Source organism: Salmo salar, chromosome 04 (genome assembly GCF_965601325.2).
Source record: "Salmo salar chromosome 04, fSalSal1, whole genome shotgun sequence".
Lineage (NCBI taxonomy): Eukaryota > Metazoa > Chordata > Actinopteri > Salmoniformes > Salmonidae > Salmo > Salmo salar.
The window spans coordinates 57741509-57761398 of NC_138294.1; the positions used below are offsets into that span (position 1 = coordinate 57741509).

At 41.6% G+C, this 19890-nt stretch overlaps 2 protein-coding genes across 9 annotated transcripts in view; both read left to right on the top strand.

Annotated features, from left to right (window-relative positions):
- The window catches only part of LOC106603602 (phospholipase D2), a 34621-nt gene extending 19783 nt beyond the window's left edge, over positions 1-14838 (top strand). For both annotated transcript variants that reach the window (XM_014197485.3, XM_014197486.3), the window contains exons 20-24: positions 5119-5165; positions 6772-6906; positions 10209-10362; positions 11018-11135; positions 11291-14838. In XM_014197485.3, the coding sequence (XP_014052960.2) occupies positions 5119-5165; positions 6772-6906; positions 10209-10362; positions 11018-11135; positions 11291-11515 (679 nt within the window). In that variant the 3' untranslated portion in view covers positions 11516-14838. The remainder of the gene's footprint in view (positions 1-5118; positions 5166-6771; positions 6907-10208; positions 10363-11017; positions 11136-11290) is intronic.
- Positions 14839-14930: 92 nt separating this feature from the next.
- The window catches only part of mink1 (misshapen-like kinase 1), a 69793-nt gene continuing 64833 nt past the window's right edge, over positions 14931-19890 (top strand). For 4 of the 7 annotated variants that reach the window (XM_014197475.3, XM_014197476.3, XM_014197478.3 and 1 more), the window contains exon 1: positions 14937-16072. In XM_014197475.3, coding sequence (XP_014052950.1) covers positions 16016-16072 — 57 coding nt within the window. In that variant the 5' untranslated portion in view covers positions 14937-16015. Of the gene's footprint in view, positions 16073-19890 lie in introns of all 7 variants that reach the window. The other 3 variants (XM_014197479.3, XM_014197480.3, XM_014197481.3) reach the window with 3 other exon arrangements.

Below are 19890 nucleotides of genomic sequence, written 5' to 3' on the forward strand. Positions count from 1 at the left end.
CACTAAAATATTGTGCACAACATCTGTAACAGCCACCCCAGAATAGTCCCCTAAAAGTTATCATTAGGTTTCCAGATAATGTAATAACACAATGTACCAGTCATGTTTTCCCAGCAAACAAAATTGGTTCTGTGACATTCGTTAGGTTGCGGCAAATGTTCTCATTAGACAAAAACTGTCCAGTTGGGCTGAAGATTATACACTGAGTGTACAAAACATTATGAACACCTGCTCTTTCCATGGCATAGACTGGCCAGGTGAAAGCTATGATTCCTTATTGATGTCACTTGTTAAATCCACTTCAATCAGTCTAATTGAAGGGGAGGAGCCTTGAGACAATTGTTTGAGCCTTGAGACAATTGAGACATGGATTGTGTATGTGTGCCATTCAGAGGGTGAATAGGTAAAACAAAAGATTTTAAGTGCCTTTTGAAAGGGATATGGTAGTAGATGCCAGGCGCACCGGTTTGTGTCAAGAACTGCAACACTGCTGGGTTTTTCATTTTTCACACTCAACAGTTTTCCATGTGTATCAAGGGTGGGGGGGAGAGGGGTGCAACTCAATAATAGGAAGGTGTTCTTAATGTTTTGTACACTCAGTGTACAATATTTGTATAAAACATTCACCTGATGTTGCAAGAACGTTCCCAGAACACATTTAGTCTGTTCTTTCATTAGGTTGTGGGAACAGTCTGGTGGGGACATAACAAAATATATGTTCCCAAAACACAAACAACTGCCCAGTTGTGCGGGTGATTGTACAATGTTTATTTTAGGGTGCACAGGACATTCCCTTAATGTTGACAGAACACCTGGTCTAAGTTCTTTGAAGGTTCCCAGAACATTTCATTAAGTTATGTGAGTTGTCTGGGATGTTGCAAGAATATTATTTTGATATTCACGAATGTTCCAAAATGTTCAGATAAGTCCGTTTTTATGACGTTCATAGCCTATTTTTTTTTTTAAGGTTTAACATAATATTCCATTGTTCACACAATATACATTTACCTCTTGGAGGTCCGCAGGACATTTCAAGAACATTTATAAAATTGTATATTTAAGTTTTACCTAATATTACCACAACATGCTCAGCATGCAAATGTGTAGCTCCTTAAAGCAGATTTGAATACATCCCCATTATGTTTCTCTCCAGATTTTATGGCAATTCGCATTTGAGGACTGTATTGTAGGCAATGGCGTGTATTCATGGATGCCAAGGCAAGCCAGGCTTCCCCCAAAAATGTACCAATATATTTTTTTAAAGGATTCAATTATTTCTTTTTTCTCTGTGTTTCATAATTTTCCTTCAATTTGCAAGAGGCTGAATGTATCTCACTAGAAAGCTTCCAAGCGAGTGAAACGGCGCCCCTCTGTCTCTGTCTGGTCCAAACGAGTATGACATTGTTGCCACCCAAAGCATTGAAGGCAAGGGAGAATCTGGCTTTCTTTTGACAAAAAAAGAGAATGGTCCTGGCGCACCGAAAAAAAAAAAAAAAAAGTGTCAAGGGAAGCCAGCTTGGATTTGGCGTCACTCCTATCAAATCCCATTGAGAGCATATGTCATTGATAGAAAAACTTGAATTGTTGAATGTTGTTGTGTTGTTGTCCTCCGGTTGCTAGGTAGCCAGCTAGATAAAATGTTCCCTTTCCTAAATTAGCCATGGATGGAGATAGGGATTTGGACGTGTAGTTTTACTTAATTCTCCGTACTGACCAATGATTATAACTGCGATTCTGATCCAACCATTAATTCATACATTGTTGTGCCCCTGGCCTGAGAGGATAGAAGTTCAATTTGTAGCTCGATGTAGATGGCTAATGTTGACTAGCTAACATTGACCATGAATGGAAGTTAAGCTAGCAAGCAAGCATTTTTGCCAGTGTTAGGTTCTAAATAAACAGAGTAAAAACTCATGGACAATTAGTAAAGCTCAAACCAAGTTTATTCACCCACCGTGTCATACAGCTGCATGAGACAAAGACATATTCAAACAAGCACTAATATTTAACCCTTCCTCCTAAGCTGAATCTCCTCCTTACACCTCTGAACAGCCAATACACCTCTGTTGCTAGACAGAACTTTGATATCTGTTCTTCCTCACCTCGTCTGACCTCGGTCCCAAATTCCTCACTCCTCCCCATAGGATCCCTGATGTCTAACAATAACATATTCTGACAGAATGTAAACGTTCTTCATTCCCCTCTCTCCCTCAGTGACATGAATAAGGATATTTCATATTTTCAAGTTTAGAAGTCAGAACCCTTCACCAGATAGCCTAGGACAACAAAAACTAAAAGCGTGTACTATATGACAGAGTGATGGACCGTTTCTTTAACATAAGTGTGGAAGCCATCATCCATTGGCGTTTCTCTACAAGTAGGGTGTCAACATGTTTTTGTACTTGCACAAACTCACACAGAAATCAGAACCATGGACAAGCCACATCATATTTAGCTTACGTTGATTGGACTAAATCGTTTTTGGTATCATTTAGTTGTCATTGTAGTAGACTAAGCAGAGGTGATTTGATGATGTTGAAATGGTGCTGGAATAGTGGCGGCAGCTCCTGTTTTCTTTGCGTCTTGCGGTAACCCTCTGTGGTTCTAAATCAATAGTTGTTTAGTGGTCCGAAATTGACGGAAACATTAACTTGCTTGACCATGCTGTAGGTCATCTGTCTGTTATTGTACATGCAATATGCTTTGAGGACAGAGGTTGCTATCCGTTTTGTGTTAAAACAAAGGTGTGGTTGAATTCTGCTACAGTGTCTTCTTATTGTCTCGACCTTTAGATCACGGTCGGAAGACATGAATTAACAGGTTATAGAGCAAACAACACAATTATCACAACACATACCGTGGCAAGAAAAAGTATGTGAACCCTTTGGAAATACCTGGAGTTCTACATAAATTGGTAATAATTTGATCTGATCTTCATCTAGGTCACAACAATAGACAAACAGTCTGCTTAAACTAATAACACAAACAATTATACGTTTTCATGTCTTTATTGAACACACCGTGTAAACATTCACAGTGCAGAGTGGAAAAGTATGTGAACCCTTGGTTTTAATAACTGGTTGACCCTCCTTTGGCAGCAATAACCTCAACCAAACGTTTTCTGTAGTTGCGGATCAGACCTGCAGAACGGTCAGAAGGAACTTTGGAGCATTCCTCTTTTCAAAACTGTTTCAGTTCAGCATTCTTGGGATGTCTGGTGTGAACTGCTCTCGAGGTCATGCCACAACATCTCAATCGGGTTGAGGTTAGGACTCTGACTGGGCCACTCCAGAATGCGTATTTTCTTCTGTTGAAGCCATTCTGTTGTTGATTTACTTCTGTGTTTTGTGTTGTTGCATCACCCAACTTTTGTTGAGCTTCAATTGGCGGACAGAGAGCCTTACATTCTCCTGCAAAATGTCTTGGTAAACTTGGGAATACATTTTTCCGTCAACGATAGCAAGCTGTCCAGGCCCTGAGGCCGCAAAGCAGCCCCAAACCATGATGCTCCCTCCACCATACTTTACAGTTGGGATTAAGTTTTGATGTTTATGTGTTGTGCCTTTTTTTTCCCACACATAGTGTTTCATCTGTCCACAGAATATTTTGCCAGTAGCACTGTGGAACATCCAGGTGCACTTTTGCAAACTTCAGATGTGCAGCAATGTTTTTTATGGACAGCAGTGGCTTCTTCCGTGGTGTCCTCCCATGAACACCATTCTTGTTAGCGTAGACTCGTCAACGGAGATGTTAGCATGTTCCAGAGATTTCTGTAAGTCTTTAGCTGACACTCTAGAATTCTTCTTAACCTCCTTGAGCATTCTGCGCTGTGCTCTTGTAGTCATCTTTGCAGGATGGCCACTCCTAGGGAGAGTAGCAACAGTGCTAAACTTTATCTCTTTATAGACAATTTGTCTTACCATGGACTAATGAGCATCAAGGCTTTTAGAGATACTTTTGTAACCCTTTCCAGCTTTATGCAAGTCAACAATTCTTAATCTTAGGTCTTCTGAGATCTCTTTTGTTCGAGGCATGGTTCACATCAGGCAATGCTTCTTGTGAAACGCAAACTCAAATTTTGTGAGTTTTTTTTTTTTTTTATCGGGCAAGGCGGCTCTAAATAGCATCTCATTGATTGGACTCCAGGTTAGTTGACTCCTGACTCTAATTAGTCAGGAGCGGGCTCCCCCCCAAAAAATAGGGGGGCCCCCCCAAAAAAAAAAATAGGGGGCCAAAAAATATTCTTGGGGGCTCCCCCCCAAAAATATATTTGCAACATCCCAGACAACTCCCATAACTGAATTAAATGTTCTGGGAAACTAAAGAACTTTGACCAGGTGTTCTTTCAACATTCTTTCAACATTCTAGGATTTTCCTGTTCAACACAATTTAAACATTGTATGAATGTCATCACAACTGAGCATATTTTGTGTTTCATGAATGTATCTCTTGTAATATACCCACACTGTTCCCACAACCTAATTAAATGATCTGGGAACTGTTTAAAGAACCCAGAACGGCTGTTCTGTCAACATTCTTGCAATAACAAAGGAAGGTTTTGTGCACTCTGATATAAACATTTTCTGAATGTCAGCACAACTGGACAGTTTTAGGTTCCCAAAACACTTTCTCGTGTCATATTCCCACAATGTTCCCAGAAATTAAATAAATATTCTGGGAACCTTTAAAGAACAGATGAAATGTGTGCTAGGAACATTCTTGCAACATCAGGTGACTATTTTTTTGTACCCTAAAAGAAACATTGTAGAATCAGCCACACAGCTGGAAAGTTTTTGTGTTTTGGTAAAATATATTTTGTGATATCCCCATAATGTTTTCACCAGACTGTAAATGTGTTCTAAGAACGTTCTTGCAACATCAGGCAAACGTTTTATACACATTCTATAGTCATCAGTTTTGTGTTATGAGAACATTGCAGAGACCTAACTAATGTTCTGGGCTCTTTCACAGAACCAATTTTGTTTTACTGCATAGACACTAAGACACAATCACTTATGTCGTACTGTATGACGTTAAAACATACATTTTGTAGTGATTTTTTTTTTAGACAACTAAGATTGTTGTTGATTTGCTATAAGTAGTATGTATTTGTCACAGGACCATGTGCCGTGGAGAGTACTCCATACTGATGAGACTGAGAGAACGTGAGTTTTCTTTCCAATTCAATCTAATATCTGTCATCTCTGATAACATTTCTGCTGGTCTTTTTCTCTTATGTTTGGCTTATCCTCCCGCTAACTGAAGACTAGGTGCACTACATGGCCAAAAGTATGTGGACACCTGCTCGTTGAACATCTCATTCCAAAATCATGGGCATTAATATGGAGTTGGTCCCCCCCTTTGCTGCTATAACAGCTTCCACTCTTCTGGGAAGGCTTTCCACTAGATGTTGGAACATTGCTGCCAGGACTTGCCTCCATTCAGCTACAAGAGCATTAGTGAGGTCGGGTACTGATGTTGAGCTCGCAGTCGGCGATTCATCCCAAAGGTGTTCATCCAATTCATCCCAAAGGTGTTCAATGCGGTTGAAGTCTGTGCAGGCCAGTCAAGTTCTTCCACACCCATATCTCGACAAACCATTTCTATATGGACAGCATTGTCATGCTGAAACAGGAAAGGGTCTTCCCCAAACTGTTGCCAAAAAGTTGGAAGCACAGAATCGTCTAGATCAGGGGTGGATAACTCCAGTCCTTGGGGGCCTGATTGGTGTCACACTTTTTCTCCATCCCTAGCAAACACAGCTGATTAATCAAATTGCATTTTAACCTGAAGATCATGATTAGGTGATTATTGGAGTCCGGTGTGTTAGCTGGAGCAAAACTGTGACACTGAGGACTGGAATTGCCCACCCCTGGTCTAGATTTTTCATTATTCTTCCTACACCAAACTTTACAGTTGGCACTATGCATTCGGGCAGGTAGCGTTCTCCTGGCATCCGCCAAATCCAGATTCATCCATCAGACTGCCAGATGGTGCATTGTGATTCATCACTCCAGAGAACGCATTTCCACTCCTCCTGAGTCCAATGGCGGCAAGTTTTACACCACTCCAGCCGACGCTTGGCATTGTGCATGGTGATCTTAGGCTTGGCCATGGAAACACATTTCATGAATCTCCCGACGAACAGTTTTTGTGCTGACGTTGCTTCCAGAGGCAGTTTGGAACTCAGTAGTACGTGTTGTAACCGAATGCAGACGATTTTTACGCACTTCAGCACTCTGCAGTTCCGTTCTGTGAGCTTGTGTGGCCTACCACTTCGCGGCTGAGCCGTTGTTGCTCCTAGACATTTCCATTGCACAATAACAGCACTTACAGTTGACCGGGGCAGCTCTAGCAGAGCAGAAATTTGACGAACTGACTTGTTGGAAAGGCGGCATCCTATGACGGTTCACCTTGAAAGTCACGGAGCTTTCCAGTATGGGCCATTCTACTGCCAATGTTTGTCTATGGAGATTGCATGGCTGTGTGCTTGATTTTTATACACCTGTCAGCAACGGGTGTGGCTGAAATAGCCGAATCTACCAATTTTGAAGGGGTGACCACATACTTTTTGTGCATCTGCCTTTACTATCTATAACTATAGTATAGTTCTCCATTCTCCTCATACTTAATCAGTTCATCCTCTTTTCCGATAATGCCATCTGTCTTCTCATGTTTAAATTGTGCTCCCGTTTCCTTAGCATACGTTTTTTCATTGGCTTCAGCTCTATGCCAGTGTGCCAACCAACCAGTGTGTCCCCCTCCCCCCAGTTGAGAACCAGTGGAGCAAGTACATCACCCTGTGTGGCCTGCGCAAGCACTGCCAGATCTCCCAGTCCCTGGTCACAGAGCTCATCTACGTACACAGCAAGACCCTCATAGCTGATGACCGCCGCTACATCATCGGTGAGTCACCATCATCACAGCCACACTTGAGACAGATTCAGAGATGGGATGGGACATAATTGTGTCTGGAATGGCACCTTATTCCTTATATAATGCAGTCATTTTGCGCTTCACAAAAGTAGTGTACTAAATAGGGGTTAGGGTACCATTTCCAATGCAGGCTGTGACTCATTGCTGGGATCAATCACTGGCTGCTAATTACTGCCTCTGCATAATTATCACAAGATGAAAAAACATGCTGCTATATATACATCCATCCTGGACTTAAGGGGAGGGTGAGGGAGGGGAACTTAAAAGGCACCACCCTCATTAAAGATTAATGCGATCTTTAATAATATCGTTATACAATATGTTATGGTTTGTAGTAGGATGTTTATACACATGCACTCCTCACTGTGTAATGTCCCTCCCTTTTGGTACCACCCACCGAAACTCTTCATCTGGCATCCCACTGCTAAGCTTCCCCTAAAGTAAATTGAATTAAATTGCCAAAATGATATAGCCTAATTAGCCTATTCAGAAATAAATACAATCATTCAAAAAAGGCTAGTACACTAGAAAGGATGATTTGGAGGATCGGAGAATCATTAGCTTCTTAAAAATAAAAAGCTGTGGATTGTTTTAAATCGCATAGCCTGTCGGGAGGGCCTGCAATTTGGGCAGCGCGTTTGGCAAATACCAAATAGATGATTGTTGAGTTGCAAATGTCAGTGAACGAGAAGCCCAGCCTGGCTTATCGCAATATTTCAAATTACAATCTCGGGAAAACATAGTTTGGAAAACAAATGGCTATTCCTGTAAAGAGAAGACAATGAAAATACTAATCTGTCTTTTAGTTATACAAATTCACAACTTAATTGAGCGAACATTAGCCTATTTTATTGGCAGCAGCGTAGCATCGGCCATATCCCCGGTGAGTGCGCATATTCACCGTCTTTATCATTGGGTTAGTGGCACTTTGTTTTTGGACAATATTTGTGTCTCCCCTTTTTGTTTGCCTATTAGAACGTTGCAGACAAAATCATTTTTATTGATCTATTTGTCAGTTAGCAGAGTATTGTTATTGTATTTTAAAAGATTATACTAATGTCTCCAGTCATATAAAGTATAGCAGAACTGCATGAAATTCGATTATAAAAGGCCACATTTTTTCTGTGAAAATAAAGGGTAAGAAATGTATCTATTATAAACTGGGTGGTTTGAGCCCTGAATGCTGATTGGCTGACAGCCGTGGTATATCAGACCGTATACCACGGGTGACAAAACATTTTTCTTTTTACAGCTCTAATTACGTTGGTAACCACTGTATAATAGCAATAAGGCATCTTGGGCGTTATAGGGCCATTATACCACGGCTAAGGTCTGTACCCAGGCACTCGGTTTTGCGTTGTGCCTAAGAATAGCCCTTAACCATGGTATATTGGCCATATACTACACCTCCTCGGGCCTTATTACTGAAATATACCCTAGTCTAGGCCTATTCCACCACACGCTGCATTGAACAGTCTTTTTGCAAACAGTGTTTGAGTTATATTATTAGGCTAAATTATGACTATCCAATTTACTCATCACATTAGGAATAGTAGGCCATCTTACATAAGTCTGCAAATGTGATGATGCATGGAATACTTTATTATAAAGGTGCATTTTTATGATGAAAATTAGCTTCCCCAAACTTGAGACTCGTACCGTCTATGCACTGGGCCCAACCACGTCATTTCAACGTGGACATTTGTTGATATTAGGTGGAGTTGTTGATCAATGCAGTTTCAACCTTTTTATTAACCCACTCAAAAAGACAACCAGAAGTTTGTTTAATTCCCAATGTCCCTTTGTCACTATATGCTTTCAACCATCTAAAAGCACTACCAAATTCCAATGGAAAAACAATGTCTGATTTTTGGTTTAGTTGTCATATAAATGTGTTATCACTGCACTTTCAACCATTTTAAAAGCACAACAAAGTTAAAATTGGAAATCAGTGTCATGTATTTATACAATAACTTTATGTATTATCACTGTGCTTCATCTAATAGCACAACCAAATGACCTGGATTGCAGTTGAAGTTACATTAAAAGTACATAGTGGAAGTCATCAGTGCTGTTTGAGATTCTGTGCAGATTATAGCAATTTTTTCTGGAAGCTGTGCTGAATCATTTTCCCCCATGTGAGCCAGTCCCCTAGCCATTCGAATTTCAGCCAATGAGCTTCAGCCCCCCGCCATTTGAGTGACCGCTAGCAAGATGCTCACACACAGCAGAGAAAGAGAGAGAGAGTGCAATTATGTGATGCACATATCTGCACATATGTGACGAAATACACAATTTCCAAAGACCACTTTTGGCTCGTGAGTGCTACTTTCAGAACTACTGGCTAAAAAGTATACAAAAGTACCGGAGCATCTCTTTAAAGAATAGGACTAGATAAAATCAAACTTTAAATGCACTTTAAATAATGTTTGATTCAATATAGTCCTATCCTTTAACATTTGCTCTGATAAACCTACCCTTTGGAATGAATTTAATAACAACAGTGAATCTATTTTAGTTATTAAGAGATCTCTCAATAATCATTCTCGCAATAGCACATTGGTAGTAGTCTGTGACAAATCAAAGTTAAGAAGGGCTGGGCTTTGTTAAAATCCTGGATGGGAGACCAAAAGGGTAGCTATAGATAATCAACTTTCCAGTAGGAGGTGCTGCGCAGCCTATAGTTTTGTTCTGATAGTGGATATAATGTTGAAGATCTGACGTTGTTTAAAAGGTACAAACTAAACATATTTTATACAAGGTTTGTCTATGTTGAAAATTGGTTACCATGATGACATAATCCTGTGGCTGAAATTTCAACCTCAAAAAAACAGTTTACTTTGATTACTTTTTTCAAATCTAATGTATATTCCAAGTAGATTTCATGTCACCATACGTTGAAAAAATACATTTAAAACAAAGTTTATTCAACCACTTTGTGCCAAGTGGGATGGTTCCATACTATGATATGATTATAATTACACTGGGACTGGGTAGGGTAATTATGGTGCTCCTCTCAGCTAGATAAGAGTCCTTGAGACACAGGAAAAGGGTTTTGTAAACAGTGTTTTTTTGTTAACCTTCTATCTTCCCCAACTTGGTATTAAGAAAGTTTGCTGCTACCAACTCACATACTTTATTCTAAGCAAGTCGCTGCAGAATCTATGGCCATCATCACTGATATAAGTACTGTCACTACACTCTCCTCTTTGCTCTCTCTCCTCTCCTATCCGGTTTCTATTCCCTCCACTCTCTGTGCTCCCTCCATCCAGGCTCGGCCAACATCAATGACCGCAGTATGCTGGGCAGCCGGGACAGTGAGCTGGCTTTGCTGGTGGAGGATGAGGAGAGGGTCCCCTCCATGATGGGGGGAGAGGAGTACCAGGCCGGACCCCTCACTTTGGCACTGCGCAAAGAGTGTTTCAGGTCAGGACTATGGAAAATATGACAGTAGGGTCCATACACTTCTGCACTCTGTGATTTTTACGTTCAATTAGTTCACTGATAGAGAGGTTCACTGAGTTTGAGAGGTATATAAATTATATAGCTGGGGTGAACCTGGATGTGTTTGGACTTGAAAGGGTTATCCCCTCTGCAGAAGTGAATCACTTCTCAGGAGATGAACAACTCCCACAGCCATTCTTATGTTCGTGAGGGAGGGGGTAACCAAAGTCCCTACACTGACATACTAATAACGCTGACTCCACTGCTAGTGGGTGGATCTATTGATTAGTAATTGTTGGCATTTGTGATGCACTAAAACTGTCCCTTGGAGTCCTAGACAGAATATGCATACACTTCACAGAGCTTGCCTGAAGCCTATTATGCCAGCAGAGCTATTAGTTTTGGCTCGAATCAGCAGCTACCAAGTATATCCTCTAGTTTCCAAGGGAACCATCTCAGATGACAATCATGCGCAAGCGTGGTCTTCATTCTCTGTATGAAGGAATTCTGTTTTTTTTTTAAATATGAATTTGTGCACCAACCTTCACTCATTACGAACTGTCACTCCATCAACAGTTTGAATGTGCAGTTAGCTTAGCTGCTTGGCAGTAACTGACTCTGTGCATGTGCTTCCCAGGGTGCTTTTAGGAGCCGATTCTGAACCCCAGATCGATATTGATGACCCGATCAGCGACCAGTTTTTCTTGTTGGGATGGAACGCGGCGGCAAAACTGAATGCTAAGATTTATGACAAGGTATAAATGTAAATTAATACAACTAAATGCTATGTTTGGATCTCTTTTTCATGTGCATCGTTATTAGTCTCTTTCCCTTTAACCTCCCTCCCTGTCCTCACTGCTGCTCACCTTTCCCCTTGACTGTTACTTTCCTTTCCTTTTACCTGGAACAGGTCTTCCGCTGCCTCCCCTGCAACTCTGTCCACAGCATGAGGGCGCTGAAGGAGCATTCAGGCATAGAGCGCCTGTGTGACACAGACCCCCAACAGGCTAAAGAGGAGCTGGCGGCCATCAGGGGGCTACTTGTCCACTTCCCCCTCAACTTCCTGTCAGAGGAGAGTCTGCTCCCCCCACTGGGCAGCAAGGAGGGCATGGCTCCTACAGGACTCTGGACATAAGAGTACCAGGCTACCAGCCACAAGAGCCAGGATGACACTGAAATATCCCAGTACAGCAGGGGAGAGCTTTATAGATTGTATCACCTTTGCCAAATACCACGCCATTGTTAATTAAAAAGATTGGAACAAAATGTATTCTAAACTGACCTAGCTAAAAAAACACTAACAGATGTGTCTACGAAGAATGCAATTATATGCAAGATTTTTACATAGCTGTTGATACAGAGTGGATTTGAACTCTGTTAAAACGGTGAAACATTTCAAAACAAACCAGATGATAATGTATCCCAGGGTTCCCCAATTGGCGGCCCACAGGTAATTTTATTTGGCCCCCCCCATGTTTTCTGAGTAAATAAATTAAAATATATATTTTTTGGGGACACAAAAGACTGTTAAAAACACCAGCAAATCAGCTCCAAGTGATTTTAATTTTGGAAATCTGTTCCAAGGTATTCCCACGCATAATGGAGAGATATCCACAGTGTATAAAACATTAGGAACACCTGCTCTTTCCATGACAGACTGACCAGGTGAAAGCTATAATCCCTTATTGATGTCACTTGTTAAATCCACTTCAATCAGTGTAGATGAAGGGGAGGAGACGGGTTAAAGGAGGATTTTTAAGCGTTGAGAGAATTGAGACATAGATTGTGTGTGTACCATTCAGAGGGTGAATGGGCAACTGCCTTTGAGCGAGGTATGATAGGGGCCAGGCGCACCAGTTTGAGTGTGTCAAGAACAGCAACGCTGCTGGTTTTTTGATGTTCAACAGTTTCCTGTGTGTATCAAGAATGGTCCACCACCCAAAGGTCATCCAGCCAACTTGACACAACTGGGAAGCATTGGAGTCAACATGGGTCAGCATCCCTATGGAACACTTTCAACACCTTGTATAGTCCATGCCCCGATGAATTGAGGCTTTTCTGAGGCGCAAAGGGGGGTGCAACTCAATATTAGGAATGTGCTCCTGGAATGTGATTGTATACAAATGTTGGCAAGGTTTAAAATGATTGTTTTTGTCTAATGTTATATCTGTTTGGGCATCTTGTGGTCAATTTGCAGTCTACAAATTATTTTTAATTATGTTCCGGCCCCCTAACCATCCACTCAAGAAAAAAACGGCCCGTGGCTGAATTTAGTTGATTCCTGATGTATACTAACGCATTATGAGCCTTTTCTGTGCTCCAAGTGACTTTGAGACATGGCTATTTGAAGGATTACCACTGTTTTAATGTCACATGTACATTTTTATAATGTTGGATCATTGCCACACTCAACTGACCAAATTTGTTTGTTAATATAATACTGAACCTGAGTATTTCCTTTTTTAAAGGTCTTAGGTACGAGTCTGCCAATATAGAACATAACAGGAACAGAATGCCACTGTATGAGAGGCAGGAGGAGGGATGGAGATCAGAAGTCAAGAGTCTCAGATGATTTAGGAACATTGCGTACATTTATTGTTGCAAGGTTGTGGGTGGATAGCTCCTCTCTCTGTCTCTCTCAGCCTCTCTCTCCCTCTGCCTCTCTCTCTCTGCCTCTCGCTTCCACTCTCCATGCAGTGCCAGCAAATCTGTCAGAACATTTGTGGTTGTTATGGTGACGGTTATAAAGAGCTGACTAGATTGTGGCCGAAAGAGGAAAGGACAGATGAGCGATAGACTGAATCAGACAGAGGTATATGAAAAAAATGGAAGACGAGGTGGCCTAGCAAAATCTTGTAGAAGGAGGGTCATTGGATTTGCAAGATAGGCAATGACGAAAGAGGAAGACAAAGGACCATATGGGGCGAATAGAGGGGAATGAGAAAAAGATATTCAGGGGTGTTTCTGGCGTGCTTTAATTGTTGCGTCTTTTTGCTGTCACCATGGCAACCAAGTGAATTATTGTTACTAACTTACCCTGTTGTCAGTGGTCCAGAACATTCCACTACATTTTGAAAAAGGGGAGCAAAGAAAAAAATGTTTTTGTAAAGCACAGTTTCTAATCTTGGATGGGATGAGTAATTTTGACAGTTTTGATCAAGGAAAAGGTGACTAACTGAAATCGTAACATTTATTTTGTGATACTGCTTCTACCACCACCACTACTACAGGTGCTTTTAGCAACTCGGGTGTGTTTACATACACTAGCGTTGCTTTCAATTGTATTGCACAAAAACAGTTGGTGGGAAGCCAGACTTTAAATACAATTCAATTTCAACTTACTGTGGATATGTGTAGGACAGTTGGTAATTATTACAGGAGGAAATTGAGACAAAATATCTAAAGTATCGTATTATTAAACAGACTTTCCAAATGTGGGTCTGTTGTAGAACCACTTCTTCTCTGCTTACCTCATGTCAAAAGAAAAGTCCACCACAAATTATAATTTTTTTTGTCCAGATATGGAGCATGTGCAGGACTTTTTATTTTGACATGAGGTAAGCAAAGAGGAAGTGGGTCTACAACAGACCCACATTTGGAAAGTCTGTTTAATAATACGATACTTTAGATATTTTGTCTCAAATCCCCCCTCTCATAATGACCACCTGTCCTGCCCACCGGCACAGTAAGTCGAAAGGGAATTGTATTTAACTTCTGAATTCCCACGTACTGTTTCTGTTAATTATATTCACCATACTACTTTATGTTGAAAGAAGGGGAGTTGTAGCTCTTTAACATTTATATGACTGAAGTATTTTCTACTTATTTTTAAACCATGTAGGTCTAACTTTCACTATTTTAACATTTTTAATGTGCATTAAATGTATGTATGCCTGCAACCTGGACTCAGGGGTAGACGTAACATAGTAATCGAAAATCTGGGATGCTCAAATTAGTATATTTGGTATGGAATGCATTAATTTGTGGATGTCCATTTCATATGTTACAAATGTTCAATACATATATGTTACGAATTCCAATTTGTTGTGGCTAACGTTAGCTAGGTGGCACCCACCCATCCACCCTCCTTTCATATTTGCTTTATTAAGTTACATGTCTTTTGTAACCATACTAAACATAACATATCCCATAGGGCTGCGCACAATTGGTCCCAGCGTCATCCGGGTTTGGCCGTCCATTGTAAATAAGAATTTGTTCTTGACTGACTTGCCTAGTTAAATAAAGGTTACATTTAAATTGAGAAAAATATACTAATTAAACGAGTGTCCCGGATTTTCGTTTACTTTGTTACGTCTAGTCTACGAGACCAGCCTGATCACTTAATTATTAGAATAACTAGGCTATAGTCGATAGGTTTTTATTTTTCAAAATTGTCATCTGTACGAATGTAGTTATCTTTTAACATTTAATAAACATTTTTATAAGTTGTAATGTGAACAGTATTAGTTCATTTGCCTCTGGTTTTTGGGTCTCATGTCAATCCATGTGTGATTGTCCCAGTCAGCCAGGTAAACACTAGGCTAGCCTACAGGCCAAGGCAGCTGCAGTAATATGTATGTTTACTGATCATCTCTCAGGTTATTTGTCCCCGATGCAGTACCGTAGCACTCTTCGGAGTAGGGAGTGGGAAGAGAGAGAGAAAAAAAAAAGTCGAGAGGAAAGGGTGTTGTGTGTGTGTGTATAGATGCACACTTGCTGTAAAGGGACGTCATAGCCGACCACACAGACGAACAGGGCTAACGTTACCAAAACATGGCGATGAAATAGTTTATGGACTGTATGTCGGGAAATTACTTGGATGGTATCAACTATACTCTTAACTAAAGTATATATGTAGAAGTACGAACCAGCTCAAATTCGTACAATTGGATCCGTACAGAAACTGCTTTTTTTCACCGTCGGTACAGGCAGTGCAAGGCGCGATCTGTGTCAACGCGAAAGGAGTGAAAGTTTGTGTTCAGATATCGAATGTCGGACATTCGACGTAGCTAGCTGGCTACATATGATATACCGACCGCGCCATTTGCTTGCTACGTCATTTGTGGAACATTAAGTCTCTGCAGGACGCGAATTACGGCCAGCTAGAATGCAAGCTTATTCCAAATAAATCTTATTTCTGATTTGTGCGTGGGTAGCTAGCTAGATAACGTTAACACCTCTGCTGCAGACCACCTTTGTATTATTGCGCTGTTATTATTTAGCCATCAGCTAGCTACCTAGCCAGGTAACTTAGCTAGCTACTTATTCTAACTTTTGTTTAATCTCACAAACATTATAGTTGTATCGTGTAGTTAAACGTTCAAAGTATATGTAGACGACCACCTCGTTGGAATTGTCATGCAACATATACGTATTAATATTGCCAAAATGAACGCATAGAGTGCAGCACAATATTGGGTCTCTAACGCAATGGGACTAGCTTGCTAGCTAACTGCATTTCGCCTTGCCGTTTTTGCGTCTGGTTGTTTATGTTAGCAAGTCAAGTCTCATAAGGTACCCCCATATCTGTCTGAGTGGGACCTGACAGTGCAGGACACAGCTAAATTAAACATCGGGCCACCTGGATTTTCTACCGGTTGCTACTTTTTTTTACTAATTTACTACTTTTGCCAGTATGTCCGAAAACGCCCCCACACGAAGCTTGGATGACATCGACCTCGCAGCTTTGAGGGTAAGTACAGCGCGTGCCAAAGCTTCATTGATGATTGTCATTTTTGGAAACTTGCAACGACTAGTTTTCAGTTTTGATGAGCTTCCATCTAGCTAACGTTCTATTTAGGTTAAATGGCCAGTTGTGGGTAAAACATGTGTTTTAGCTTTGGCTGACGATAATCTTATTAGCAAGCAGTATTAGTATTTGCTGAGGGAGAAGCTGTACAGACACGCCTAGCGCCTAAATTGATGACGTTTGTCGCGCAGCGAGTCAGTGGTTCAGTCAGTCGTCCAAAACTGTCCACGCCAGGGGTGCAAAACCACGCCCACGAGAAACCTAGCAACATTTAACGCCGCGCTGATTGGTCAGAGTCCGGTTGTTCACTGACGAAGTAAAGGCGCGCGAGAGATGGAGGAACTAGAGAGAATCACCACCAAAACATTGCCAGCCTTGCTTTTCCCGAATTTGTATATGAAGTTGCATTGAACTATGTAGATTTTTTTTTTGTGAGTGATTGAAGCCAGTCTCACTGACCAGATGGATAGCATCAACATCATGTTGATAGTTGCGTTGTTTTTGGAGGTAGGTAAGCTGTGCAGACTTTTATTTAATTTTTGTTATTTGAATGCTTGGCAGACAAGTGTTATCAATCAATCAAATGTATTTATAAAGCCCTTTTTACATCAGCCAATGTCACAAAGTGCTATACAGAAACCCAGCCTAAAACAGCAAGCAATGCAGATGTAGAAGCACAGTGGCTAGGAAAAACTCCCTAGAATGCAGGAACCTAGGAACAAACCTAGAGAGGAACCAGGCTCTGAGAGGTGGCCAGTCCTCTTCTGGCTGTGCCGGGTGGAGATTATAACAGTACATGGCCAAGATGTTCAAACGTTCATAGATGGCCAGCAGGGTCAAATAATAATAATCACAGTGGTTGTAGAGGGTGCAACAGGTCAGCACCTCAGGAGTAAATGTCAGTTGGCTTTTCATAGCCGTGCATTCAGAGTTTGAGACAGCAGGTGCGGTAGAGAGAGAGAGAGAGAGAGAGAGAGAGTAGAAAACAGCAGGTCCGGGACAAGGTAGCAAGTTCGGGACAAGGTAGCATGTCCGGTGAACAGGTCAGGGTTCCATAGCCACAGGCAGAACAGTTTAAACTGGAGCAGCAGCATGTCCAGATGGACAGGGGACAGCAAGGTGCCATCAGGCCAGGTAGTCCTGGGGCATGGTCCTAGGGCTCAGGTCCTCCGGGAGGGGAAGGAGAGAGAGAATTAGAGGGAGCATACTTAAATTCACTAAGGACACCAGATAAGACAGGATAATTACACCAGACATAAGACTGACCCTAGCCTCCGACACAAACTATTGCAGCATAGATACTGGAGGCTGAGACAGGAGGGGTAGGGAGAAACTGTGGCCCCGTCCGACGATACCCCCGGACAGAGCCAACCAAGCAGGATATAACCCCACCCACTTTGCCAAAGCACAGCCCCCACACCACTAGAGGGTTATCCGCAAACCACCAATTTATTACCCTGAGACAAGCCCACAAAGATCTCCCCCACGGCACGAACCCAAGGGGGCGCCAACCCGGACAGGAAGATCATGTCAGTGACTCCACCCACTCAAGTGATGCACCCCTCCTAGGGACGGCATGGAAGAGCACTAGTAAGCCAGTGACTCAGCTTCTGTAATAGGGTCAGAGGCAGAGAATCCCAGTGGAGAGAGGGGAACCGGCCAAGAAGAGACAGCAAGGGCGGTTCGTCGCTCCAGTGCCTTTCCGTTCACCTTCTCACCTCTGGACCAGACTACACTCAATCATAGGACCTACTGAAGAGTTGAGTCTTAAATAAAGACTTAAAGGTCGAGACCGAGTCTGTCTCTCTCACATGGAAGCTGTCTAGTAGTGTGTGTTGTCTAGCATTAGCTTAGTGTGGTTATATAAGTGTTTAAGAAAGGACTATTGAGAGACTTAGCTTATTGACATTTGGGCTAGTTGGCAACTAAAAGAGATGCTGCATAACTAGCTCTAGCTGAATGGGTAAAGCAAGCTCCATTGGTTCACAATTACTGACAATCATGTAATGTTAGCTACTGTATCTACAGAGTCACTTGTTGCTTGCTTTTCGTTTAGCTCATTTCAAACAAGGCCGGGAAACTGCGTGTCTCCCACAATTCGTGGTATGGCAGGCACAAACAAACTCTCAACTCCCCGTTTGCGCTTTCTTCCTCTCAGGCACATTTACTTCCTCACAGGGAACTTAAGAACTCTGACCAATCAGCGTGGCTTTGAATGTTGCTAGGTTACCCGTGGGCGTGATTTTGCACCAAGTTTGATGAGGATAAAAAGGATTTGGCTGACTCAATTTAGTCCTGGTCAATTGTTTGGTCAATAGGCTGTTGGTCGACCAAGATTTCTTTAGTCGAGCAGTAGCAACATTTTTTTTATATAATATCATGGTGTACAAGACACCTGTCTGATTCGCACTAACTAGACTAGACTGATCCATTGTGGAGGCTGTGGGGATGGCACAGTCAATCAGTCTAAGACGTGCTACTGAAATTGTATATGGTTATATTTCATAAGAACAATGGTGCAACGCTAATAAAAAATTAATTTGATAACAATAGCGTGTTCTGCCTCGTTGGATAGCGGTTGCTCTCCACTAGAGGTCGACCGATTTATTGGAGGACCAAAAAAAGCAGGGGTGTGTGTATGTATGTATGTGTGTGTATATATATGTGTGTGTTTGTGTGTATATATATATATCTATCCATCCATACACTTAGGTTGGAGTCATTAAAATTTGTTTTTCAACCACTCCACAATTTTCTTGTTAACAAACTATAGTTTTGGCATGTTGATTAGGGCATCTACTTTGTGCATGACACAAGTCATTTTTCCATCAATAGTTTATTTCACTTATAATTCACTCTGTCTGTAATCTATCACAATTCCAGTGGGTCAGAAGTTTACATACTCTAAATTGACTGCCTTCAAACAGCTTAGAAAATGATGATGGCTTTAGAAGCTTCTGATAGGCTAATTGTCATTAATACCTGTGGATGTATTTCAAGGCCTACCTTCAAACTCAGTGCCTCTTTTCTTGACATCATGGGAAAATCAAAATAAATCATCCAAGACCTCAGGAAAAAAAATTGTAGACCTCCACAAGTCTGGTTTATCCTTGGGAGCAATTTCCAAACGCCTGAAGGTACCATGTTCATCTGTACAAACAATAGTACGCAAGTATAAACACCATGGGACCACGCAGCCGTCATACCGCTCAGGAAGGAGACGCATTCTGTCTCCTAGAGATGAACGTACTTTGGTGCGAAAAGTGCAGATCAGTCTCAGAACAACAGCAAAGGACCTTGTGAAGATGGTGGAGGAAACAGATACAAAAGTATCTATATCCACAGTAAAACAAGTCCTATATCGACATAACCTGAAAGGCCGCCCTGCAAGGAAGAAGCCACTGCTCCAAAACTGCCTTTAAAAAAAGCCAGACTACGGTTTGCAACTGCACATGGGGACAAAGATCGTGCTTTTTGGAGAAATGTCCTCTGGTCTGATGAAACAAAAATAGAACTGTTTGACCATAATAACCATTATGTTTGGAGGAAAAAGGGGGAGGCTTGCAAGCTGAAGAACACCATCCCAACCGTGAAGCATGGGGGTGGCAGAATCATGTTGTGGGGGTGCTTTTCTGCAGGAGGGACTGGTGCACTTCACAAAATAGATGGCATCATGAAGGTAAATTATGTGGATGTATTGAAGCAACATCTCAAGACATCAAATCAAATGTTATTTGTCACATACACATGGTCAGCAGATG